This window comes from Anser brachyrhynchus (genome assembly GCF_964034855.1).
Source record: "Anser brachyrhynchus genome assembly, chromosome: 20".
Lineage (NCBI taxonomy): Eukaryota > Metazoa > Chordata > Aves > Anseriformes > Anatidae > Anser > Anser brachyrhynchus.
Window position 1 is genome coordinate 5,941,533 of NC_137713.1, and position 20,942 is coordinate 5,962,474.

The following is a 20,942-nucleotide window of genomic DNA, read 5'->3' on the forward strand; positions in this document are numbered from 1 at the left end:
TATAAATCTAACAGCCTGAGCAGAACTGGTAATGGACACAGCGAGCAGTCGGACAAGTCGCATGTAGACAGGAGCTAAGATAGGGCTCCCCAAGCAGATGGCGTTTTAGGAGAGATTTGAGAGAGAAGCAACCTGCTCCATCCCAGAGACCAGATCCTGCCGGAGAACCAGGCGGGCCGTGACCCACATAACTTGCCAGGGTGGAGAGGCGAGACCACGGTGCTGAGAAAAGCAGCGAACAAAGCCAGCGGGCGAGGGCTGCGCCTCGGGGGCTCCATGCGCGCCGGTGACCCCGCTGGGGCCGGAGCATCCCTTCTTCTCCTAGGTCCTAGCTGAGGACTCCTAATGAAAATACACAGCATTGCGTCTCTAAATAAACCGCTACAGCCCTGTGAGACACGGCAAAGCATTAAAACACTTACAATGCAAGAAAACGCCCGGCACAGGTACAGCCCTGCGGTGCGGTGGGGACAGGCTGTACGCGGCGCCGAGCCGCGGCCAGCATCCCCGTGGTGATGAGGGATGTGCTGCAGCCACTGGAAGCTGCCCCCGTGATCCCAGGTACCAACCCAGCCTTTCTCCTCTCCTCCTGCGCTGGCACCGGTGTGGGGAGGAAGGTGGGCAGGGCTGGGCGGCACGGGGAGGTTTGCTGCGTCTGGACGAGCGCGCTGTCTCCGGGCGTCTGCATTCTTCTGGCCGTTTCAGCTCTTGCACAAATTGAGGCTTCACGCTAAATGCATTACGCTGTATAACAATTAATCCCGCGCTGCATATAGAAAGTCCTTACTCATCAATAATGCATTCGGGAGGAGTGATTTTCACTCTCAGTAATAAGGCTAAGACAATGGAAACAAGCAGGTAATGGAGAACATTTATAATGATGTTAATCTAATAATGAGTATAATGCTGTTAAAAGTAAGACTGCAAACTGGACACATCCAAAGATAAATTATTTCAAGCATTCATTAACTAATGCCTAATTAATGCCCAATTAGAGAGATGCTGCATGGGAAATGGTTTGGACAGCTCGATGAATTCATTCCCATCACTAAAGCCTCAGCCAGGAGCAGGAGGATGCAGAAGGACACCGCGAGCCGGGTGACACAGCGCGTGGCAGTGGGAGAGCGCTAGGAGATAAACACACCCGTGCTGGTTTTATCCGTGTCAGCAGGGCTTTGCTTCTATTCACTTGGCTGGCAGGTTTCTGCAGGATTTTTCCGTGCCGCTTTTGAAGCTCTCCCTCCCCGGTGAGCGCCGACGCGCCTGCCGGTGCCCCTCCACTTGCCTCGCAACCTTTACAAGATGCAGTCAGGAGGTTTGCACCAGCAATAGCGAGCGTGGTGAGTCGGCCGGGATTGGACTCTGGGGGAGCAAAGCACAAAGAGGACAGGGGCATCGTCCCCATGGGGATGGTCCCATTGACGGTGGCTACAGAGACCGAGGTACCCCCAGCCACCTTGGCCATTGCCCTCCTGGGGCCAGCTCAGCTCTTTGGTTCTAGGGGTCTCGTCCCCAAATCTAAACTTTGACCAAAACCCGGCCATCTCGGAGCAGCTTCTCATGGCAGGAGACAATCAGCAGATTTTATGGGCTGGGAGAGGCTCATCCTTGATGAGACCACGTGCCCTGAGCACATCCACCAAGGAGGTTTCCTCTTTCCTTTCTTTGCTCACCTAATGATGACTTTTTCTAAGCATCCTTCCTTTTCCTGTTTCTACATTCTCTTTATCCCCGAGACGCAGTGTGTAGGCAGAAAGAAACCCCTGCCTTTTCTCCCCACCATCATACTCTTGGGAAGAGCAGAGCCAGCAGCACACCCGAAACGACCATCCCACTGCCACCACCGACAGCAGGAGTCGGCTCCTTTTCCAGAGGAACTTCAGCCATTAACTCAGGATCACCGGATAATGAAAGAGATGGGCTCAGCTTCCCCTGACCTTCTCCTCCGGAGCCGTCGGGCGCTGAGAAGCTCCACGCTCCTTTTCAACGGCGTTTTACACCCTGGCCACTTTGGTCCATCGCCATGCATCACTAACAGCCGCCTGTCATCACCGCCTAGACGTGAAATTTGGGATGCTATGCGATCCCTGCCCGGCTCCTCCTCCTGCCGGTAATCCTGTTAGCCTGGCAACTATCGTGTCACGGAACAGCGCATAAAACCGGCGTTTGGAAGCAATATGTAATCTTCCAACCTGCTGCTCATAGCTGGGAGATGGTTTATTGATTCAGACCCTTGTGATTTGGTATTTGCAATAACAGACTCTGCATGTGGGAGATCGTCACCGTGCTTGTGCCTGGCAGGATTTTACTAATAAACATAAGAGCTACACCAGTCTTTGTAGTTCGGTGTCACCGAGGTGAAGCGGGGAATATAAAGCTGTCCCACCTCAGCAAAGCACATCCGTGGGTAAAAAGAAAAAAAAAATAGACAGCAGAAAGTGTTTCTGCACCTATCTGCGACTGTAGCTTTATCTTAATGATTGTTATCTGGGGATCGGGTAATCAGAACATCCCCGGGGGGCTGCTGTTCCCGAGGCTGCATGCCGGGAGCTGCGGCGAGGGCTCCTGCTCGGCGGGGAGCGCGGGGCAGCCGCAGCCGGCACCCCGTGAGGATCTGGCCCGAGCCACCAGCACGGCCCTTTTCTCATCGCGAACGCACGCCAGCGAAGCCAAAACGGCACGGCGGTGACTTGGAGAATGTTCCTTTCCCTACACAGCCGTAGGAGTTTTCGCGAATTAAGCGCTCCTGGCTCCAGCCCTGTTCTGGCAGCGGCGCAGGGATGAGCCATCCCTCCCGCAGCCGGCACTTCGTTGCTGCAGGGCAGAGCCTGCAGGAAGCCCCCATCCCCATCCCAGCACAGGCTTGGTCCAACACTTTGGCTGGCAATGCTATTTTTTAGAAAAAAAAAAAATAAAATACGGCAGTATGGTCAGAGGCGACTGTCTCTCCGCGGTAATTTATGAGAGCCTGAATAACCCAGTTTATCTAAAAACGTGACAGATTTGCATTGAAAGAATGGACCCAGATGGACTGGTCACCTGCTATTAGCTACCCAGTAATAGATCTCCGTACCAGGCAAAAGGCAACACCAACGAGAGAGTTATATTTCAAACAACGTTAATAAAAAACCAGTGAGGCTTTTTGCCTCCCACTCGTACTCAGCTGTAGGCGCTTGAAAAGAGGGACGGTAAAAGCCCAAGGGGTCCAGCACCACAGCCGATCTGGTGGTAACGACATGGAGTAATTAGAGGTGAACTCCACTTCCACTCTTGTTTTTCAGATTATTACAAGCAAATCGCAGTGCAGGGACTCTGGGGTAGGATGGCACTGGCAGCTGTACGCCGCTCTCATTTTACTCCTTTCTCCCGTGAAGTCCAGAGGCAGAATTCATTAGACATGAGCAAATTTTGTGTGTAAGAGGAAAAGCAGATCTAGGAGGAAATCTGAATGAGAAATGACAGGCTGGTGCAACGAGTCTGAAAAGCCACTCCGCGCAGAAGGAATAGCCTGAAAGCAGGCATGGTGCGAGGAGTGGGAGCGCGCCGGGAACTGGGCGGCGAAGCCGGTGCTCCGAGCAGAGCCGAGGGAGGGGATGATTACTGCCTTGCTTGCTTCTCGTGCTCCGCAGCGAGCACGCCCTGGTCGCGGGCACATCCTGTATGTAGCATTAGGAGATGCAATCTGCTTTGCCACAGGACACCTATTTAAAATATGTCTGAGCACCCGCTTCTAACCGAGCTCTCTGCTCAGCCTTTCCCACCGGCTGCCGACAGCACATCTCCTGCGAATCACCCCTTGGTTGAGGCACAAGCCGGTGCCAAACGGGCCACGAGGGGCACGGCTGTGGCTACGGGAGGGCACGGAGAGCAGCCCCTCTCCCGCAGGAGGGTTGGGGCGCGCCGTGCAGGTGCACGGCACGGATGTATTTGGGGGTGATTCGCTGGGGATTACAACAGCTGTGTGCCAGAAGCATGGGTTATTCGAGAAAAGGATTAGAGGAGCACACCTCTGTGGGTTTGCATCTCCCGCACGTCCCTGCTTGCTTTCGCACCCTTGCGCTCCGCACAGCTGCGCTTCCCCCGGCTGCCCCGCCTGCCTGCAGCCACGGGCTGCGCTGCGTGCATTGCCAGCGACGATTCCCCCGAGAAAGCGTCATCTGCCCGGCTCGGCCGGCAGCGCGTGACTCAGGCAGGCGGCGCGAGGAGGGAGGACGCTCTCCGTAGATCCCGTCCAAAAAAGCACCGCGTGCGGTGAGCCCACTCATCGCGGTCGCAGCCGTTTCTGCGGCTCAGTCGCGAGCGGCGTGAATCGGGCGCGGTTTTCGGCAGGAGGGATGCTCCCCCTGACGCCGCTCTCCCCTCTCTCCGAACAGGGGCCCTCGCGGAGCTGCTGCTGGTGCTGCTGGGGCTGAAGGTCCACGGGACCGCGGGCTGCCCCACCGACTGCGTCTGCTACCCCTCGCCCATGACCGTCAGCTGCCAGGCCCACAACTTCGTCACCATCCCCGAGGGCATCCCCGAGGACAGCGAGAGGATCTTCCTGCAGAACAACCAGATCACCTTGCTGCTGCGGGGCCACTTCAGCCCCTCCATGGTCACCCTCTGGATCTACTCCAACAACATCACCTTCATTGACCCCAACACCTTCGAGGGGTTCGTCAACCTTGAGGAGCTGGACCTGGGGGACAACCGCTACCTAAGGGCTTTAGCGGCGGACACTTTCCAAGGGCTGGTGAAACTCCACGCCTTGTATCTGTACAAGTGCGGGCTCAGCTCCCTCCCCAGCGGGATATTCGGCGGCCTCCACAACCTGCAGTACCTTTACTTGCAAGACAACCACATCGAGTTCCTTCAGGACGATATTTTTGTTGACTTGGTTAACCTCAGCCATCTTTTTCTCCATGGAAACAAGCTCTGGAGCCTCCATCAGAACACGTTCAGGGGACTAATAAACCTGGATAGGCTGCTCATCCATCAGAATCAGCTGCAGTGGGTTCACAGGCGGGCTTTCCACGACCTCCGGCGACTGACCACCCTGTTCCTCTTCAACAACAGCCTCTCGGAGCTGCAGGGGGACTGCCTGGCCCACCTGGGAGCCCTGGAGTTCCTCAGGCTGAACGGGAACCCCTGGAGCTGCGACTGCAAGGCCCGCTCGCTCTGGGAGTGGCTGCACCGCTTCAGGGGCTCCAGCTCCAGCGTCATCTGCGAGTCCCCCGAGCGGATGCACGGCAAGGACCTAAAGGTGCTGAGGGCCGAAGACTTTAGGAACTGTTCGGGCTCGGAGTCGCTCCACCAGATCAAAACACACACTTTCTCGGCAACAGACAGAGGAGCCTCCAAAGCCCACCACCCCCACCACTCCTCCAAGGAGAAGGGCAGCGAGCGAGGGGCCGAGAAGGGTTTGCACAGCAGCCAGCCCGCGCCCCGGCCGGGCTCACGCCGCCCCGGCAAGAACTGCACCAGCCACAAAAGCCGCAACCGAACCCTTAAGCCGGTGTCGCTGGGGCCGCGGAAAAGCGAGCACGAGGTCCACGACTACGTGCCCGACTATCAGCACAAATTCAGCTTCGGCGTGATGCCCACGGGCCCCCCGAGACGCAAGGGTAAGTGCACCCGGCGGACGCCCATCCGCGCCCCCAGCGGGGTGCAGCAGGCGGCCGGCAGCGCAGGCCTCGAGGCCTCGCGCCTGGTTTTTGTGCTGCTGCTAGCGGCCGTCATGCGCTGAGCCCGGCTGCGGAGGAGCGGATCTGCACTGCCACCCACCTACAACGGACCAGAGTTTCTTTTCTTCTTCTTTTTTTGGACGTGGAGAATTGGGGCCCCGCCGAGGGAAGGCCGGCGGCCTGCGGGCGCGGGCGGCAGCGGGCGCGGGCGGCAGGAGCGGGTTGAAAGGCGTTGTCGCGCGGTGTCACCAACAGCCGAGCCCTGCACCGGGAGAAAAAAGCCAACCTTACACAACCGGATAACGGGGACGGCGGCCAGCCTGCCGGCGACGTCAGCCGGACAACTGGAAACTTGTGAAATCCTGTTAATTTGAGAGTGCGCCGAGTGACCCCGCCAATTACCGCAAGGAACATAATTGCTGTAAAAAACGATCACCAATTAAGCCTACACTGTTTCTCTGAAAGTGAGTGCAAGGACACTTATTCTCATGTAATAAGGACATTGGTTCTCCCACGTTTTAGCCCTTTTGGCTCCAAACCCACAGGCGAAAGTTGGCTGGAAATCTCTTAGAAGACAATCTCAAAACCCTGAATATCTCAGGCATTACAGCAGAACAGGGCTTGCCTGCTGGGCTTGGAGTAGCCAACTACCAAAGGAAAGACTGGTTAGAGGTGGAATAATTAAAAAAAAAAACAAAACACACACACAAAGAAAACAAACTTAAAGAAATGAAGTACCTGCAAGGAGGTGCGTTTTTTGTAACCGTGTTCACACATCTGAAAAGCAAACCCAACAAATGCACAGGCCCCCTTCCCCTCAATTATCCATATGTATGTCTTATAATGTTTATAAACTATATGGAAACTATATCTTCAGAACTAAGGATTGTATTGTTGAATTTATAGCAGAACAGTATATCCTTTTCTCAAGACCACAAACGGCAGCAGTGCCTACAGATGCTGAAAGCCATCCGGCAGCCTCAGTGCGCGCGGGGGACCAATGTTCTTAGCAATTTAGAGCACTAAACTCTGGGAGGGGTCTGGGGGGGTAGTATGCAATGCAACAAAGTCCATATACAGAGAGCCAAAGCTCACCCTTACGTCCTAATTTGTAAGAGGGGGGGAGAGGGAGGTGGATTAGCAGCGCCCGGTCCCAATGCACACAGCCACAGAGCTCTGCCTTGGGAAAGTGCTGCGAGCCCCGGGGCGGTGAGGGGCTGGGGGCTTCCAGCGGTGTTGGTCGTGTGAGGACCTTTATAGCTGGCCTAAGGTTTTCACTCGGGCAGCAGGTTTGTGGGCTGCAGGTGGCCCTGACAGTGTCAGGAGCAGGGTTTTTTTTTCTTAAAAGGAGTGGGTCATGCCATGGGGAGAGCCAAGAGAAGCGGGAAAGCGCAGCGAGCGCGGGACCTGCGAGAAGCACGGTGCCCAGCATTTCTGGTCCGCAGTGGGAAAGAGAAAGGCCCAAGAAAGCCATGGGAAGGGGTCGTGGCCAGCTGAAGGATGGGAAGAAGGGCTGCGCATTCCTCTTGTCCTGAGTTAAGCCCCGCAGCCGATGCCAGGTTGGGATGTTCTCGGTGTTCGGGATGCGCTCGGTGTTCGGGATGCGCTCAGTGGTCGGGATGCGCTCGGTGGTCGGGATGCGCTCGGTGGTTGGGATGCGCTCGCTGGTCTGCTTTGTGGCCATGGCAGAGCTGCTGGCGGCACCCAGCGCAGCCCGTGGGTGCTGCCTGAATTCTGCAGTCGGTGTTAATTCCCTGTCAGCGTGGATATGCAAGACAAAACAGACACTGAGGTTAACGAAACAAGGGAAATAAAAGTGATCTTGGACAAGAAAAGGCTGCTTTTCATTTCGTTATGGTATCCCAGCTGGGGAGGGGGGCACTTTTCCAGCATGCAACTCCCAGTGGCTCCAGGCACGAGTCCCATTTTACAGTGTGGGTGCCGCATGGTTAAGCCCACACCACCCTCCCTGCGCCCCTAAAATGATCCCAAGTGGGGAGAGGGCATTTACACTGCACCAGCTCTCCTGGGGGGATCTGGAAATGCAGAGGGATCTCCCAAGCAAAAGAGGAAATTTCCCTGCCGTCCTTCATTAGGAGCAGCTCGGTGCTTGGGGAGGAGCGGTGTCGCTGCCCCTCTCCTCGCACAGCACCCCTCGAGCGGGGCCGGGCCGGGTGGGATGCTCCGGGTGGGAATACGGGTCCTGGGGAACAGCACGAGGGACTCAGGGAGGAGGAAGGGAGAGGTTACTTCATCAAGCCCTCTCTGTTCCAACTCCTATCCAAACTTCTCCGTCTACAGGGCTCTAAACCTCCACTAAAGGGATGTCCAATGCAGCCAGAACAAATAATCCGTGATCCGAAATAGCTCCCTCACGTCCTACTCTCTATAACCAATAGCAACTGAATGAGTCTGGCACTGTCCCTTAGAAGTGGAGAATGTTGTTATGTTGGTTATTTCGTTTCATACTCTGGAAATCAAAGCTCTCAGAGGGAGAATGAAGAGGAGAAGCACTTTATTAATTTTTTTTTAAGTCTCTGTATAACTCCTGTAATATAGGAGTGAAATGTCAGCACAGGAGATGCTAATGTTTTATAAATGATTTGGGTGCAGCAGGCACGATGGATAGTCTTTGAGATGAATTATATTAGAACAGACTACGCCTGGCTCAAAACCATAATTGTATTTTTAGTATCTTTTCCTTTAACATGTAGGAAAAATAAAGGCAACTCCACGGTGTATTACAAGCCTTGTCAATCAAGCACTCTAACTCCTAGCAATAAAGGCTACTGTTTAAAAACCAGAAGGGAGACGTGATACACTGCTAAATAGGAGGTGTCACTTGACACAGACTACAGGTTTCTGATGTTCCTCCTGCCTTCCCTTTGCCGCCACCCCTCCCTGCACCCATTCTTCCTCGACAACCGCAGCTCTTTGAGGATAAACTAAATTTTTATGGCATGCTCTGACACTTAGCCTCAACAGCTACCTTCCCATCCACGTGGTGCGGCTCCACCACAGCCCCACTTGGCTCTCGTGCGTGCCTCACGATCCTTTCATACAGCATGTCTTCATGCATTTTGCACGTTGCTCCGAGGCTGGCAGAAATCCCTTTTTCTCCCAAGCAGCGCTCCCGCAACCCCAAAGCGTGCATCCCTTCGGACATGGGGATAACCACAGAGCCAGAGCTGGGCTGGAGGCGGATGGATGCGCTTCTCCTCGGGCACAAACCCAAACCCTCCTTGCTTGTAGCTCCCTCCGTGCTGCCCTGGACATAGCCCTTCGTTGTGAGAGGGAAAGAAGGGATTCCCAAGGCAAGCACACCTTTGGCCAGGCAGTGATTCCCCTCCCTGGGTCCAGGCAGACAGGCTGCTCGTTGAGCTGTGGTCAGGCACTGCTTCCCTTTCTGTTCGCTGTGCTGGGGATAAGATGAGGCCCTCCCAGCGTGCCTGCTTCCCCTTTTCTATTTGGCTGTGTCGGTGAGCTTTAACGCTCTAACTTTGGGCTGTTCATGCAAATCCTTTCCATAAAAAAAAAAAAAAATTAAATGAAAGAGAACCCAGAAGAGACCCCACACTGTGCCTCTGGAAACTCGCTCACGGCTGCAGAATCCCGTTTCCTGAGTCAGAGCCAATTTTCTATCCATTGTACCACTTTTCCACAGTTTCATCCTGTAATTGCTAATACAGAGCTTTTCCTACATGCTTTGAAAACACAAAGCACATGACACTGCGTCTCTTGTCCTCCCAGGCAGGATGAAAACCAAGCACCTCTCGGATGCTGAGAATAAATGTTTGGCGCCCCAGGCTAAGCTGACATCACACCTCTGCAGCTTCTGGTACCTTCTCCACCGCTGCCCAGACAACACCTTACCGTGTGCCCCCACGTCACCATTCCCAATTTGCTTCCTTTGCCCCAGAAAGTAGCTCTGAGACCCACTCCCCCTTTCAGAGGGGCAGTGCAGAAAAAAAGCATCACTTCACATTTCTTTCAAGCCAATGTAACAATTTCTGTGGTCCATCAGGTGCAGCCTCCCCTAGGCTCTCCCTTTGCCGATGCTTTCCATCGTGCTTTGCCTGTCTCAGTTTCAAGCCCAGCCCCACGAACAGTTCCCAAGATCATGTTTTCTATTGCACAACCAGGAATATTTCCCTTTTCCATAGCTTACTGTCTCCTTGAGGTCTCGTAGCCTGACACAATTCCTCTCTGCCAGCCCTCGTCTCCTGCCCATCCGTACCCGAGCTCCCGTCTGCTTTTCGCCCTGGTGAAACATGAGATCGCTGACACCAGGCTGCGGATGGGAGCGGTGATTAGAGATGTGCTTGTGTTGCTTGTCGTGTTGGGGGTATGGGATGGGAATGAAGAACAACAAACAAGAAAAAAAAGACACAGATAACTGTGGTTTTGGGGAGGTGTCACGCTAGCGCCACTGGAGAGCCCAACCACCTCCATAGCCATGTAAAAGATGCGCCACAAGCAGCACCCCTCTGTGTTCCCGTCTGTCTGTCTGTCTGTCAATATTCTCCATCCTCCCCTCTCCTGGAGGAACAGCCTCCAAAGGCAGAAGGACCTTTCATCTCCAGGACCACCTTGGTCCCTGGCCTCTGCTCAAAAGCAGCCGGTTATCACTACAGGCCAGAGGACCAAAGCCAGCTCCGCACCACCAGCCCCTCGCCACCCAGCTCAGCACCAGTAAAATCCATTTTTTCCCCCACCTTGTGAACAGGGGTGAAATTCTACCTACGCCCAGCCGCTCTGCAAATGTGCCTTTGTTTCTCTGCAGGCTCCTTGGCTTGTTCCCTGCCTCATCTGCACAGCCCGAGTCCTTTCCGGAGCTGCCCTCCATCCTCTTCCTCCTTTGTGAAAACAGAATCAAAATAACTGTTTAACAAATCAGCCATTACCTTCTCCCATGTCACCAATTCCCTGCTATCATGTCGTAATTGACCAATTTTCTCTTTTACCTTCTCTCTGCTCTGGATACGTCTCGGGAAGCTCTGATTGTGTGTTAAAATATCCTCTCTAATTCACTGCTCAATATCTCTTTCTGCTCTTCTAATTGCCCTTTTAACTTGCTTCTAATTTTTTATAAATCTCCTAATCCTCTTCCCGCGCAGGTTGTTTACATGCACCATAGAATGTATATGTATTAGCAGATGTTCCTGGGTAAATAATGCACAAAAGAATATTACTGCTTCACACAAGCTGCAATTACTGCCTTCCTTCTGAATAAGCCCTGGTTAACCCTCCTATTTAGGGCACACGCCCCTGATGTCGCACTGCACATCTCCAGGCTATTTCACTCCTGCTGCAGAACATTAACACCACCAGCTCTACCAGGGCGCTCTCTGTATCTTCTGGGGGAAAAAAAAAATATAAAAATAAAATAAAAGGATAAAGGGATCTGTGCAGCTATGTTCCAACAAATCTTTTTCGGGAACGCAGCTAGAAGAAAGGAAACAAAACAGCTACTCAACTTGAGCAGAGCGGCACAACCCCGAGTAATAAACAAATTTGATAGTCTCGGTGCTTTTGATTTATGAACAGCTTACTGCACTCTCAGGAAGCTGGCTGTCAGAGCCCTCGTACCGCAGACAGGCAGAGGGTCAGGCACGCATTGTTTGCCATCCGCTTGGTGAAAGACTTCCTAAAATTACTCAGAATTTCCTTTCTCTTTTCCATCTCTTCTCTCCGCTTGTTTGCGGTCTCCTGCTTGCAAAGCCCTATCCAGCACAGCAGTACCTGCCAAAGGCTTTGACTTCTGTGTTTTCCATTTGAAGAACGAAGCGGAATCGTGGGTTTAAACTGACGAATCTCATTTGGAGGGGGAAATTCGTCCCTGGGAGGAGGCAGAAGGCAGCGTGGTGCTGGAGGATGCCCGCGCCCAGCATCTGCCTGGCTGCAGCCGCTCACCCCGTCCTGCCCAGGAGGCAAAAAATTAGCAGAGGGAGAAAAAGCAAAACAGGATTTAAATGAGTGGAAGCTCCCCTCCTGCCTTCTGTGGCTGCTCTGCCACACGGGGTCAAAAGAAAAACACTCTTCTAGTAAAATATGAAGCTGTTCATATGACAGACTGCAGGTTTCCGAGGCCGTTACCAAAGAACAAAACTCTCTCAGCTGTTTGCTGTCTCACCCGGAAAGATTTCCATTTTCAGGTCTGCATGCTTCATTTTCCAGAGGAGCGGATCCCACGCCCAGCCAGGACGGCCATCCCCAGAGACGGATTTGTTTGTGCAAATCTGCAAGCCCTTGTGATGCCCGAGGCACAGGGCTGGGCACCGCACCTCCACCGGTACCGCACACGCCTCTGCTCCGCGCCTGCCAGCATGACTTCGTGGTATTTTTTCTCCCACAGACTCAGACCTGGCTTCTCAATACTGTGTGCAGATTGCTCTCCCTGGAAAAAGTTTTCCTGGTTGCTCCCTCTGCGCACCCTACAGCTGAGCTACCAGGGGTCGTGGTTTTTGGCTTCTCACTGTTCTTCTCTAAGGAAGCGCTTCCAGATCGACTGTCTCATAACTGCCCTTTCTGTCTGTGTTGTTTTTAACTCATGCATTAACCTCATTCTAAAAAAACACGTAATAGTAATAAAAAAGGAAAAGCAGAGTGACACTTTCAGTGCGTAGGCTGCCAAAGGATCCCGAGGACCAAGCAACCAAAAACCCCAGCCCCATCGCTACGCAGCGCGGGCTGCCACCGCTCCTGCGTCCTCGCGGCAGCGGGCAGACTTCTCGGCTCCTTCCTGCATCTACTTAGCACGTCGAACGCGAAGGAGACAGGAGAACACAAGCACGCAGAGCCCCTGCTAAACCTGAACTAAATATACCACGGGAGGCTAACAGCCTGACCCGACGAGCTGGCGCGGTGGCACCCGGACCGCCAGGTTCATCGCGTGGCTGCAACGGGGTTTTTGCAGAGTGAAATTGGGAAATGCCCCTTTGGGGGCACCACGAGCACCACCAGCATGCTCAGGGCTGCAGCAACCCCCAAGATTTTTGGTGGTTTTGTGTGTTTTTTTTTTTTCTCCTGATAGTAAGCGCGGGCAGCAGCCCTGCTTTAAAGCATCTCCTCCTCTGCGGGTCCGTCCTCCTCTGTGGATCTAACCAAGGTGGAAAAGTGAGACAGGAGGCAACAGCGCAGGAGAAGCAGGCAGGAGAGCACTCGTGCAGGCTGGGGTGGGGTTGTGTAGCCACATAAAGGGGAAAAAGAAAAAAAAAAAAGAAAAGGCGGTCATACGTGACTCAAGAATGAAGGAAAGGCAGTTGAGAAATTATTAGATACAATTATGTGAGCACAGCACGTGAAAAGTAATCCCAGCTGCTGGGAGCTGGGGGGGGAAGAGGAATCATGATGTGATTCAAGGAGGCCCAAGAGAACACACGCACGAGCAGCGGTGACCTGGTTTGCAGACAGATCCGCTCCCGTTTCTGCACGGGTGCCGAAGCGAAGCCTCGCTCAGCCCGGCAGCACCCGGCTCCCCGATGGCTCGCGCGGCCCCTCCGGCTGGTGCAGGCATCCCTGGGGTCCCCTGGGAGTTGCATCTGTTTGCACAACGCGAGCACAAACAAGAAGACAGTTTTTAATGCAAAGTGTCCTCCTGCCGGCTTCCTAGTGAGTGTTTTCTAGCCCGGCACACCACCCTGGTCCTGGGTGTCAACATCGGGAACGTGCGCTAGCCAGTTTATTTCTGTTTGCTTTCTTCCTTATTTTTCACGTCTGTGGAATTAAGAGCTAATCCACTATCTGTGCTGATTCCCATAATTTCAAGCCGTGCACTAAACACGGGAATTCTTAAATAGATTTTTGTTTCCCCAGCTGCGTAACTTTCCCCGAGTTCCTCCGTGTGCAGGAGACCAAAGGCAGCTTCAAACACCGGAGCAAGAAAACAAAACGCAGCTCCTACACCACGCCAGCTCCCAGCTCCTCAGGCTTCCAGCACATCTCAACACAGAACTAGAGCAAAAGGGCAGATTATTTAAAGCCGTCACATGTAGGCCAATTTTCGCTGCAGTTCCTTTTGGCTCTGATTTTGCAGGCCCCAGTGGAGTGGTGAAGTCATGAATAAATGCAAGTAAACTGAGCTTATCCACTCTCATTTGAGCAGCAGACTTTACTCGCCTCATGCTGCTTCGGCTGGAACACCAGAAGGGGAGTTTATAAGGAAGAAGGGGGCGCGGGGGATAATCCAGCGCTGCCCTTGCCTGGCGATTCAGCAAGTCCAGCACGGAGTAAATGCAGGGCAAGGATCCTGCAGACCCACCGCGTTTCTTGCTCTGGGTTCTGAGCTCCCACCATGATGCAGGAGGTTCCCTGTGCCCCCGGCTCACAGCGAGCTCAGCTGCCTGGGGTCTGTGGCAGGTCCCTCCTAAAACCCTGCGTGCAGAAAGATTCATCTAAGAAAGCAAAAAGATTCATGCGTGAAGGAATAAGTGGTTTCGTAGAGGATATTCCCCGGCCGAAGGCAGCGTTTTGTGGAGGAGGGTTAGATTTTGACTGTGAGCTCCGTTACAGCCTTCCACGTCGAAAATAAATAGAGCAAATAGTTTTAAAGTGTATGAGGCCTTGCAACGCTTCACCTGGCAGTCGGCGCCGTCCCCATCAAAACAGCAGTTCAGGCCCAAAACCTGAGTGACACTGACATGAGGACGGTCCCCAGGGATGCTCGTGACCACGCTCGCCCATCCGCGTGGCTCCCGCAGCCTGCGGGTTCCTCCAAGCTCTGCCTGAGTCTGCAGAGACCCACGCGGACAGGATCTGAGGTCCGCAGAGATAATGTGATAATCATAATGGATTTAAGAAAAAAAAAAAAAAAAAAGAAGGAAAAACACCCTGCAATTTTATCTCCCCGCTAGCATCCCTTCCGTTTAGCTTCGACCGTAGCCGAGTGACTGCCGCACTTGTCTCCTTGTGGTCAAAGCGGCGGTGAGAGCCGGTTTCTTCAAAGTTAGAAAAAACAATAATAATGGAGTCCCCGCATTCCTGCTGTGTTTATAAAGAGATGTTTTCTTCCCGAGCTACACAGCATGGCGGGCTTAATCTGAAATTTCTTTTTAATCATAGCGGGAGTCCCAATTAACGTGTCGGGTAATCATTCGAGTAGAACTGGAGCTTCACGGCCGTGGTGAGGCGCGGAGATGCACGGGATCGGACCTTCAGGGGATGGGCAGGGGCCGAGAGCATGCCGGGAACCCTCCCAAAACACCGCCCTGCTGCGTGGGGCAGCATCCCCCATGATATTTAGGGGCAGACAGGGCTCCGAGCCCCCTGAGCACCGGGGCGGCAGCAGCCAACGCAGCATGGCCCCCAGCCAGCACCACGCCGCGCCGAATTGCTTCTCCGTGCGCCTTCCCAGAGGAAAAACACCAGAGCCGCTCCCGCTGCGGGATGCGGGCGTGTAATCCAGCGCCTGTGCCGGCAGGCGGGGAACCTGGTGCTGACCTACTTTCCTCTGCTGCGCGAAGAGCTGGTCTGCAGGCAGGATGCAGCGCGCAGGCATCGTGCCATCGGGATCTGGCATCGCCTCGCTCCTACGCCACCCCTGACACCTCTGTCCCCACCAATTCCAGCCTGATTGCTCTTGGTTTATACTGGTCCCGGCAGCAGGGCGTGCTGACCCACTCCTTCCAGCTAGCAACGAAAATCTCTGCCTGCCATGCAGTGGGTTTTGGCCCTGCGTCGCCGGGAAGGGGTTTGCCCGCGTGGCCGCTAGCTCGCCCCGAGGATGCACAGGCACAAGACCCTGTCGGCCTCGAACACGCAAAGCCTCCCGCTCCCTTTTTATTTCCCATTCACAAGGAAGTTGGGGCTGAGCTAGTCGCTGCGCTGACCTGGAAAGCGAGGCTCTTTAAAATTCAAACGCGTACACCCGCGGTGGATTTAATCAGCGAGCGTTACAGAAAGCGCAGGCACGCCGGCTCCGACACCGGCAGGCTCCTTCCTCCGTGCAGCGGGGCCGGTGCGCGGCCAGCCCTCCTCCGGCGCTCCCTGCGGTCCCAGCAGCATCTTCTGCAAGGATGCTGAGCTGCAGCCCCGAGGTTTGGGAGTTAAAGGCTCGCCGCAGTCACTGGGGCTTGTGTAAATTGGTCTTCGGAGGGAACGAGCTCCGGCGCCGTATGCACAAACACCGCTCGGTAACCTACTAAAGAGCTCCACCAGCGTCTCTCCTCTTTGTGCTCCCAGCAACCTGGGTAAAACACACCGGCTTGATTCAGCAGATCTGGGGATAAAAAGCTGCGGTGTTTAACCCGCAGCCTGCGGACCTTGCGGGCAGTTTTTCTGCACCACGCTTCCCTCCTGCAACGGTTTAAGAAGGGACCGTTTTAATTGATTAGCTAGCCCATTATGGACAGGCAGAACAACAGTGCTGCAATTGAACTTAGGTCCTTGAAATGCAGAAAGGCATCAGCCTGCAGTGCATTTGCAAGCCTTAGAGGCTAATTTCTGCCCTTTTTGCTGTTCCACACTCCCAGCCTGGGATTTACCTAAGCACACAGGATGCGTCTGTACACGAGTCGGGGCGGGCGGGGGTAACCGCCTCACATTGACATTCAGTCAACAGATCCTAATGATAAAACAATTTCCAGCCTGCACTTTGATTAAAATCAAAGCCACGGAAAAAATCATGCTAAGGTTCATCTAATGAATTTTTTCCTTCCAAGACTTCAGCAGAAGCCTTGCCAGGGACTAAATCCGAGGGGGTAAGCTGAATTTGATAGTCTGGTAGTCTTTTTCACCCCAATTCCTAGAGCAGGCTTAGCAGTATAAATAAATCTGGCATGGCCACCAAGAAAATAATCCCTTCTATTTAGCAGCAACGGTCTACTGGGGAGGATAAGAGGCACTTGAAGACAAAAACAACAATCTCCAACTGTATATATATGAAATTAAAGGATGTAGGTAATTAATTGTTTGATAAGATAATAAAATCTGCACTAAGCTAGGGCCGTATGAGTCAGAGATACAAGAGATAGAAAATATGTTCATCACTCAGTCCACCTCTTTACCAACACATGTTTTCTAGCATTTGTCCAGTGTAGGTTTTGTTTTGTTTTTAAGTCAATGAATCAACTTTTTTGATATTCAGCCCAACGCCAAACAGGAGCTATTGGCATTTTGCTGAGGATGAACAAATAACTAGTAACGTTGCCGTCTCGTGAGATCTTCCAGGAAAAAAAACAGGGAGAGGTTTCCCCAGGACACAGCTGGCACCATCACACTTCGTTAAAGGACATACCTACCTTCGCACTCGTCTTATGGCAACTGCTGGAGACAACTGCTCTTCCCTCGCCGCTCCCTTGATGCTCTTTTGTTGGCCGCTCCCATCTCCCCAAATACCAGGCGACTTGTTTTGAGCGAGCCCGATGCTCTCACCGCCCTTACCTCACTCTTAGCAACCTTCTATTTAAAGTCACAATCTGTTGCAGCAAACCAGCCCGGTAGTCTATAAACAAGCTGTTATGACCCCGCTGCAGGAAGAGGAGGAAATGGCCTATGCTTTAAAGTCAGCTGCCTTCAGTAATTAGAAGCGAGGAGGCAAACATGAAAGCAATGACGTTTAAATGTTCTCTTATTTAAAGGGTATGCCGGTGCTCCAGTCCCTCCTTACCACCCAGGTATGCAGGCCCCATGCAATTAGCCAAGCAACTCATGTCACCTGCCATGGGAGGGGGTCACACATTTTTTTCACCGTTACTGGAAGAAGTAGGTGCTGGGGATGTCGTTTTTATTTTTTTGCAACCAGCCTTTGTTTCCTTAGCACGCAACGTCAGCTGCTTCTGCCATCAGACGCCCTGGAAGGTTTTATTAGTCCTAATGCTCCACAGAAGAATTAAGAGGTAACAGCACATATGTTCTGCTCTGCTCAAGAGTGTGAAAGGGAGGATTCGCTGTTCTGCAGCAGCACAGCCGAGCGTGCACGTCCTGGGTACCGCAGCTGCTTGCTGATGAACTGAGGGCATCGGGCTCTCCCTCCACAAAGGAGCACTACTACTGGCCTGAGAGGGGAAGGGGGTCCCTCGAGGAACACGAGTGATTCTTCCGGAGCTATCAGCACACGGGGTAAAGGAGACAGTCTCCTTGCGAATGGCAAAGCCAGGCTCTGCTCTGCTCCAGCTCCCAGATGGGAAGTGGAGAAAAAGACAAAATCAGCACTAACGTCGCACCTGGGAGGCTTGCAGCGCTGCGCGGCTGAAAACCGAACAGGGCACACGTATCCCATGAGGCTGGCGTGACATTATGCTCACAAACAACCCGCAAGTGCTTTTGGGGTAGAAGCCTGAAGCCCTTTTGCTGGGGGACTGTGCATCCACACTGGCACACAGGGCAGGGAGCCCGCGTCCTCCAGGCGCTGGAGAAAGGCAGCGCTGAGGAGCGCAGGCATCCAGCTGTGCCCAAAGAGATTAAAGATGAGAATTAGCAAAGTTACAGCTTATGCACATACCAATAAGAGCAGGCATTTACCACCACTTGGATAATTAAAAAGATTCTTCACTGGTGACCGGGCTGGCAGGGACTCATCCCGCTGCCACCCACGGACGCAGGCAGCGCGCCGATGGCAGCGGGGGCACCCCAAAACCCCAACCCACCGAGCCGCGGGGGGAGAGGCTGCACAGAGCCCCCTGCTCCTGCCTGGAAGCTCTGACACCGCCCCAGCTGGGCTGGGGCTGAGGTTGGGTTTGTCTGGAACGATTTTTAGCTAGATCGTGTAATACCGACCGCATTGAAATGCTGAGACTTTGGGAGCAATTATCCCAAAAAGCGGCGTGTCAGGCAGTGCAGCGCCAGCAGCCAATTAGGCTGGATGTTACGAGGCAGAATATAGGCATTAACACACGAGCCGGCAAGCGCGGGATGCGTTCTGCATTTAGTGTATTTACAACACATGACCTAATAGTAAAAGCAATAATTAGCTACTATTAATACCGGCGGAAGAAAATAGAGGGAGAGAGGAGCTGCATGGCTAACCCCGGGTTATTTATACGGAGGTGCCTAATACGAGTGAGCAGCAGAGGTGGCACAGCGCTGTCCCGAGATCTGGGCACGGGGACGGGTGGCATGAGGGCAGATCTGGGCATGCAGCCGTGGCACAGGAGCTGCACTGGGTGATTTCAGTCCCACCTGCATCAACCTCTTCCCTTGGAGAACCTCTCCCGGATTTCCCAAGCTAGACCAAGTCACATGCAGCCCGCGGTGGGCAAGACAGAAGGACAACATCCCACCCCGTTACCCAAAATATTTCCAGCAGCCGGGCAATGCAACAACCACTGCGACGCAAAGCAACGCCTTCCTCTGCCGGAGGAAGAATCAAGACTGGCTCCAACCTTTGTCAGAGTGACGAGGGTGCTTTCATAATGCAGCCCTTTGTTCTGCTGGAGGAATTCAACCGCTATAAATTCATTCCCCTGGTAAATGCAGCAGTTATCAGGCATTTTACCACGGGATTCCTGGTCTCCTAGTGAAGTTAAATGCAGTGCCATTACAGCAGCACTTTAACGTGTAAATATTACATTCCCGGTTCTTTAGGAGATGTTCATTTAGCGAAATAAAATCCTGCTAGTAAAACACCTGATCAAACCCTTCAGCTGAACTGGCCCAGTAATTGCTGTAGGACTGGAAGGAGTCCAATGACTGGTTGCAATTTATGGCCACTTTAGGAAAAAAAAAAAATCTACCTTGAAGCATCCGCTAAGGACTGAGTTGTAGATGAGATCATGGAGTACATTTACATCGCAGCCTTCTGCAGCGTTAAGTGGCCACTAATTCGTGCTGAATTCCTTTGTAATTCTGATGGAATCGCATGTGACAATCACATAAATAGCAAAAAAATTCCTCAGGAGTAATGTTACTACAACAAGGAGTAAAAGGCAAAAGAATGATTCATCTTTCGTGGTGAGACATGCCCTTTTCTATCATCTCTACTCACCCAAAATAATTTGCCCAGCCCAAATTTCACAGCCAGGGCTGACAGACACCGAGCTGGAAGGCAGTCACTCCTGAGCCAGGACCAAAACGCGGCTGCAGTTTGAGGGAAATACGGTTAAAATAGGAAGCTGTGAGGAAGCATAAAGACAATTAAGCAACAAGATAAGCTGCCTGAGGGAGGCTACAGGAAAACCTTGATGAAGATTACGCTGCAGGCAGGGGGCTGCATTAAATGACCATCATCTCTGCTGTTATTAAAAATCCAAGGGTCACGGGCGGAACTGGTCAGAGGGAACAGAAGCAAAATGCCACTGGTTTAACCCTCGTAATTCAGCATAAAGAACCGGGATCGGAAAAGGGAGAGGGGGGAGGAATGCAGGAGCAAGCAGAGAATCAGAAATGTTGTCAGGAGACTGGGATCCAACTGGACACCTTAATTCTGTAAAATGACACACCAGAGCTCAGAATAACTTCCGAGTGACCGGGTGGTGGGACCTACAAGGATTTTAAGAGGTGTGATGTCTTTTCCCCACTGCAGCAAAGGAGCAGAGGTCCGTGTGGGCTCCGGCATGCCCTGATTCGAGGAATCACATGCACGGGCTCCGTGCTGGATGGAGAGAGGTGCTCATCACCCCAAAGCCAGGTAGGACCTGCTCCCCCAGGGCTTTTTCAGAACAGCCATGACCCACGTGGGCAGTGCCAAAAATTAGGCCACCAGCTCGGACCCCCAGTCAAACCTGGAGACAGCGGGTCCCCTCTTCTCTCCGCTTTGTCCCCAGGTTAAGGACCGCCTGGGTACAGGACCAGGAGATCTCATCGTGCTCCACAGACCCCAGGAGCCTGGCGACCGTGAAAAAGAAGCCCTATTTTGGCTGCCTCAATTAACCAAACAGATTAAAACTTTGTTATTTGCCTGGCACCAGTAGAAACAGGGTCCATATGCTGAACTAGAACAAGAACTTGTTTGAGGAGCTGCTGCCTCGACTGCAAGATGCCAAAAGCCAGATGGGGGACTCAGAACAGAGCAGGAATGGCTCAACGGGCAGGGCAGCTACAGCACGGCTTGTTCCTGGGAGACAGCAGCACTCACAAAAGCCGGGGGAAAGGGTTAAAAGCAAAACCGAGCACCTTTCTTATCATGCACTCCTTGCCTTCCGCTGAATTAACATCGGAATCAGAAATCAGACTACATTCCAGGCTGCCTGAAAATTGTTTTTACACTTCTGGTACGCCTGTGGCCAGAAGTAGACAATATACAGTCGGTGTGAGGTGACTATTTAATGAATTAAAGCAGCAGGTACATCAGGAGGAGCCAACGCAGTGCCAGCCGCTGGCCAAGCAGCAGCAGCAGCACCGGGG

The 20,942-nt window shown here is 53.1% G+C and overlaps 2 protein-coding genes across 8 annotated transcripts in view; one reads left to right on the plus strand and one right to left on the minus strand.

The window, feature by feature from the left end:
* The window catches only part of RTN4RL1 (reticulon 4 receptor like 1), a 31,546-nt gene extending 25,182 nt beyond the window's left edge, over positions 1 to 6,364 (plus strand). For 2 of the 5 annotated variants that reach the window (XM_080562841.1, XM_080562840.1), the window contains exon 2: positions 4,374 to 6,364. In XM_080562841.1, the coding sequence (XP_080418967.1) occupies positions 4,466 to 5,725 (1,260 nt within the window). In that variant the 5' untranslated portion in view covers positions 4,374 to 4,465 and the 3' untranslated portion in view covers positions 5,726 to 6,364. The other 3 variants (XM_080562838.1, XM_080562839.1, XM_080562842.1) reach the window with 3 other exon arrangements.
* Positions 6,365 to 6,530: 166 nt separating this feature from the next.
* LOC308180729 (uncharacterized protein) lies at positions 6,531 to 19,134 on the minus strand. 3 transcript variants are annotated; one of them, XM_080562848.1, is made up of 4 exons: positions 16,901 to 19,134; positions 10,379 to 10,519; positions 9,832 to 9,954; positions 6,531 to 7,417 (listed from the first exon to the last, which is right to left on the minus strand). In XM_080562848.1, exons 2-4 carry the CDS (start codon positions 10,507 to 10,509, stop codon positions 6,670 to 6,672), a joined length of 1,002 nt encoding a protein of 333 aa, XP_080418974.1. In that variant the 5' UTR covers positions 10,510 to 10,519; positions 16,901 to 19,134; the 3' UTR covers positions 6,531 to 6,669. The 3 variants fall into 3 exon arrangements, with proteins under 3 accessions (XP_080418974.1, XP_080418972.1, XP_080418973.1); XM_080562846.1 differs by lacking the exon at positions 16,901 to 19,134 and adding an exon at positions 11,406 to 11,760; XM_080562847.1 differs by lacking the exons at positions 9,832 to 9,954; positions 16,901 to 19,134 and adding an exon at positions 11,406 to 11,577.
* Positions 19,135 to 20,942: the final 1,808 nt, after the last annotated feature.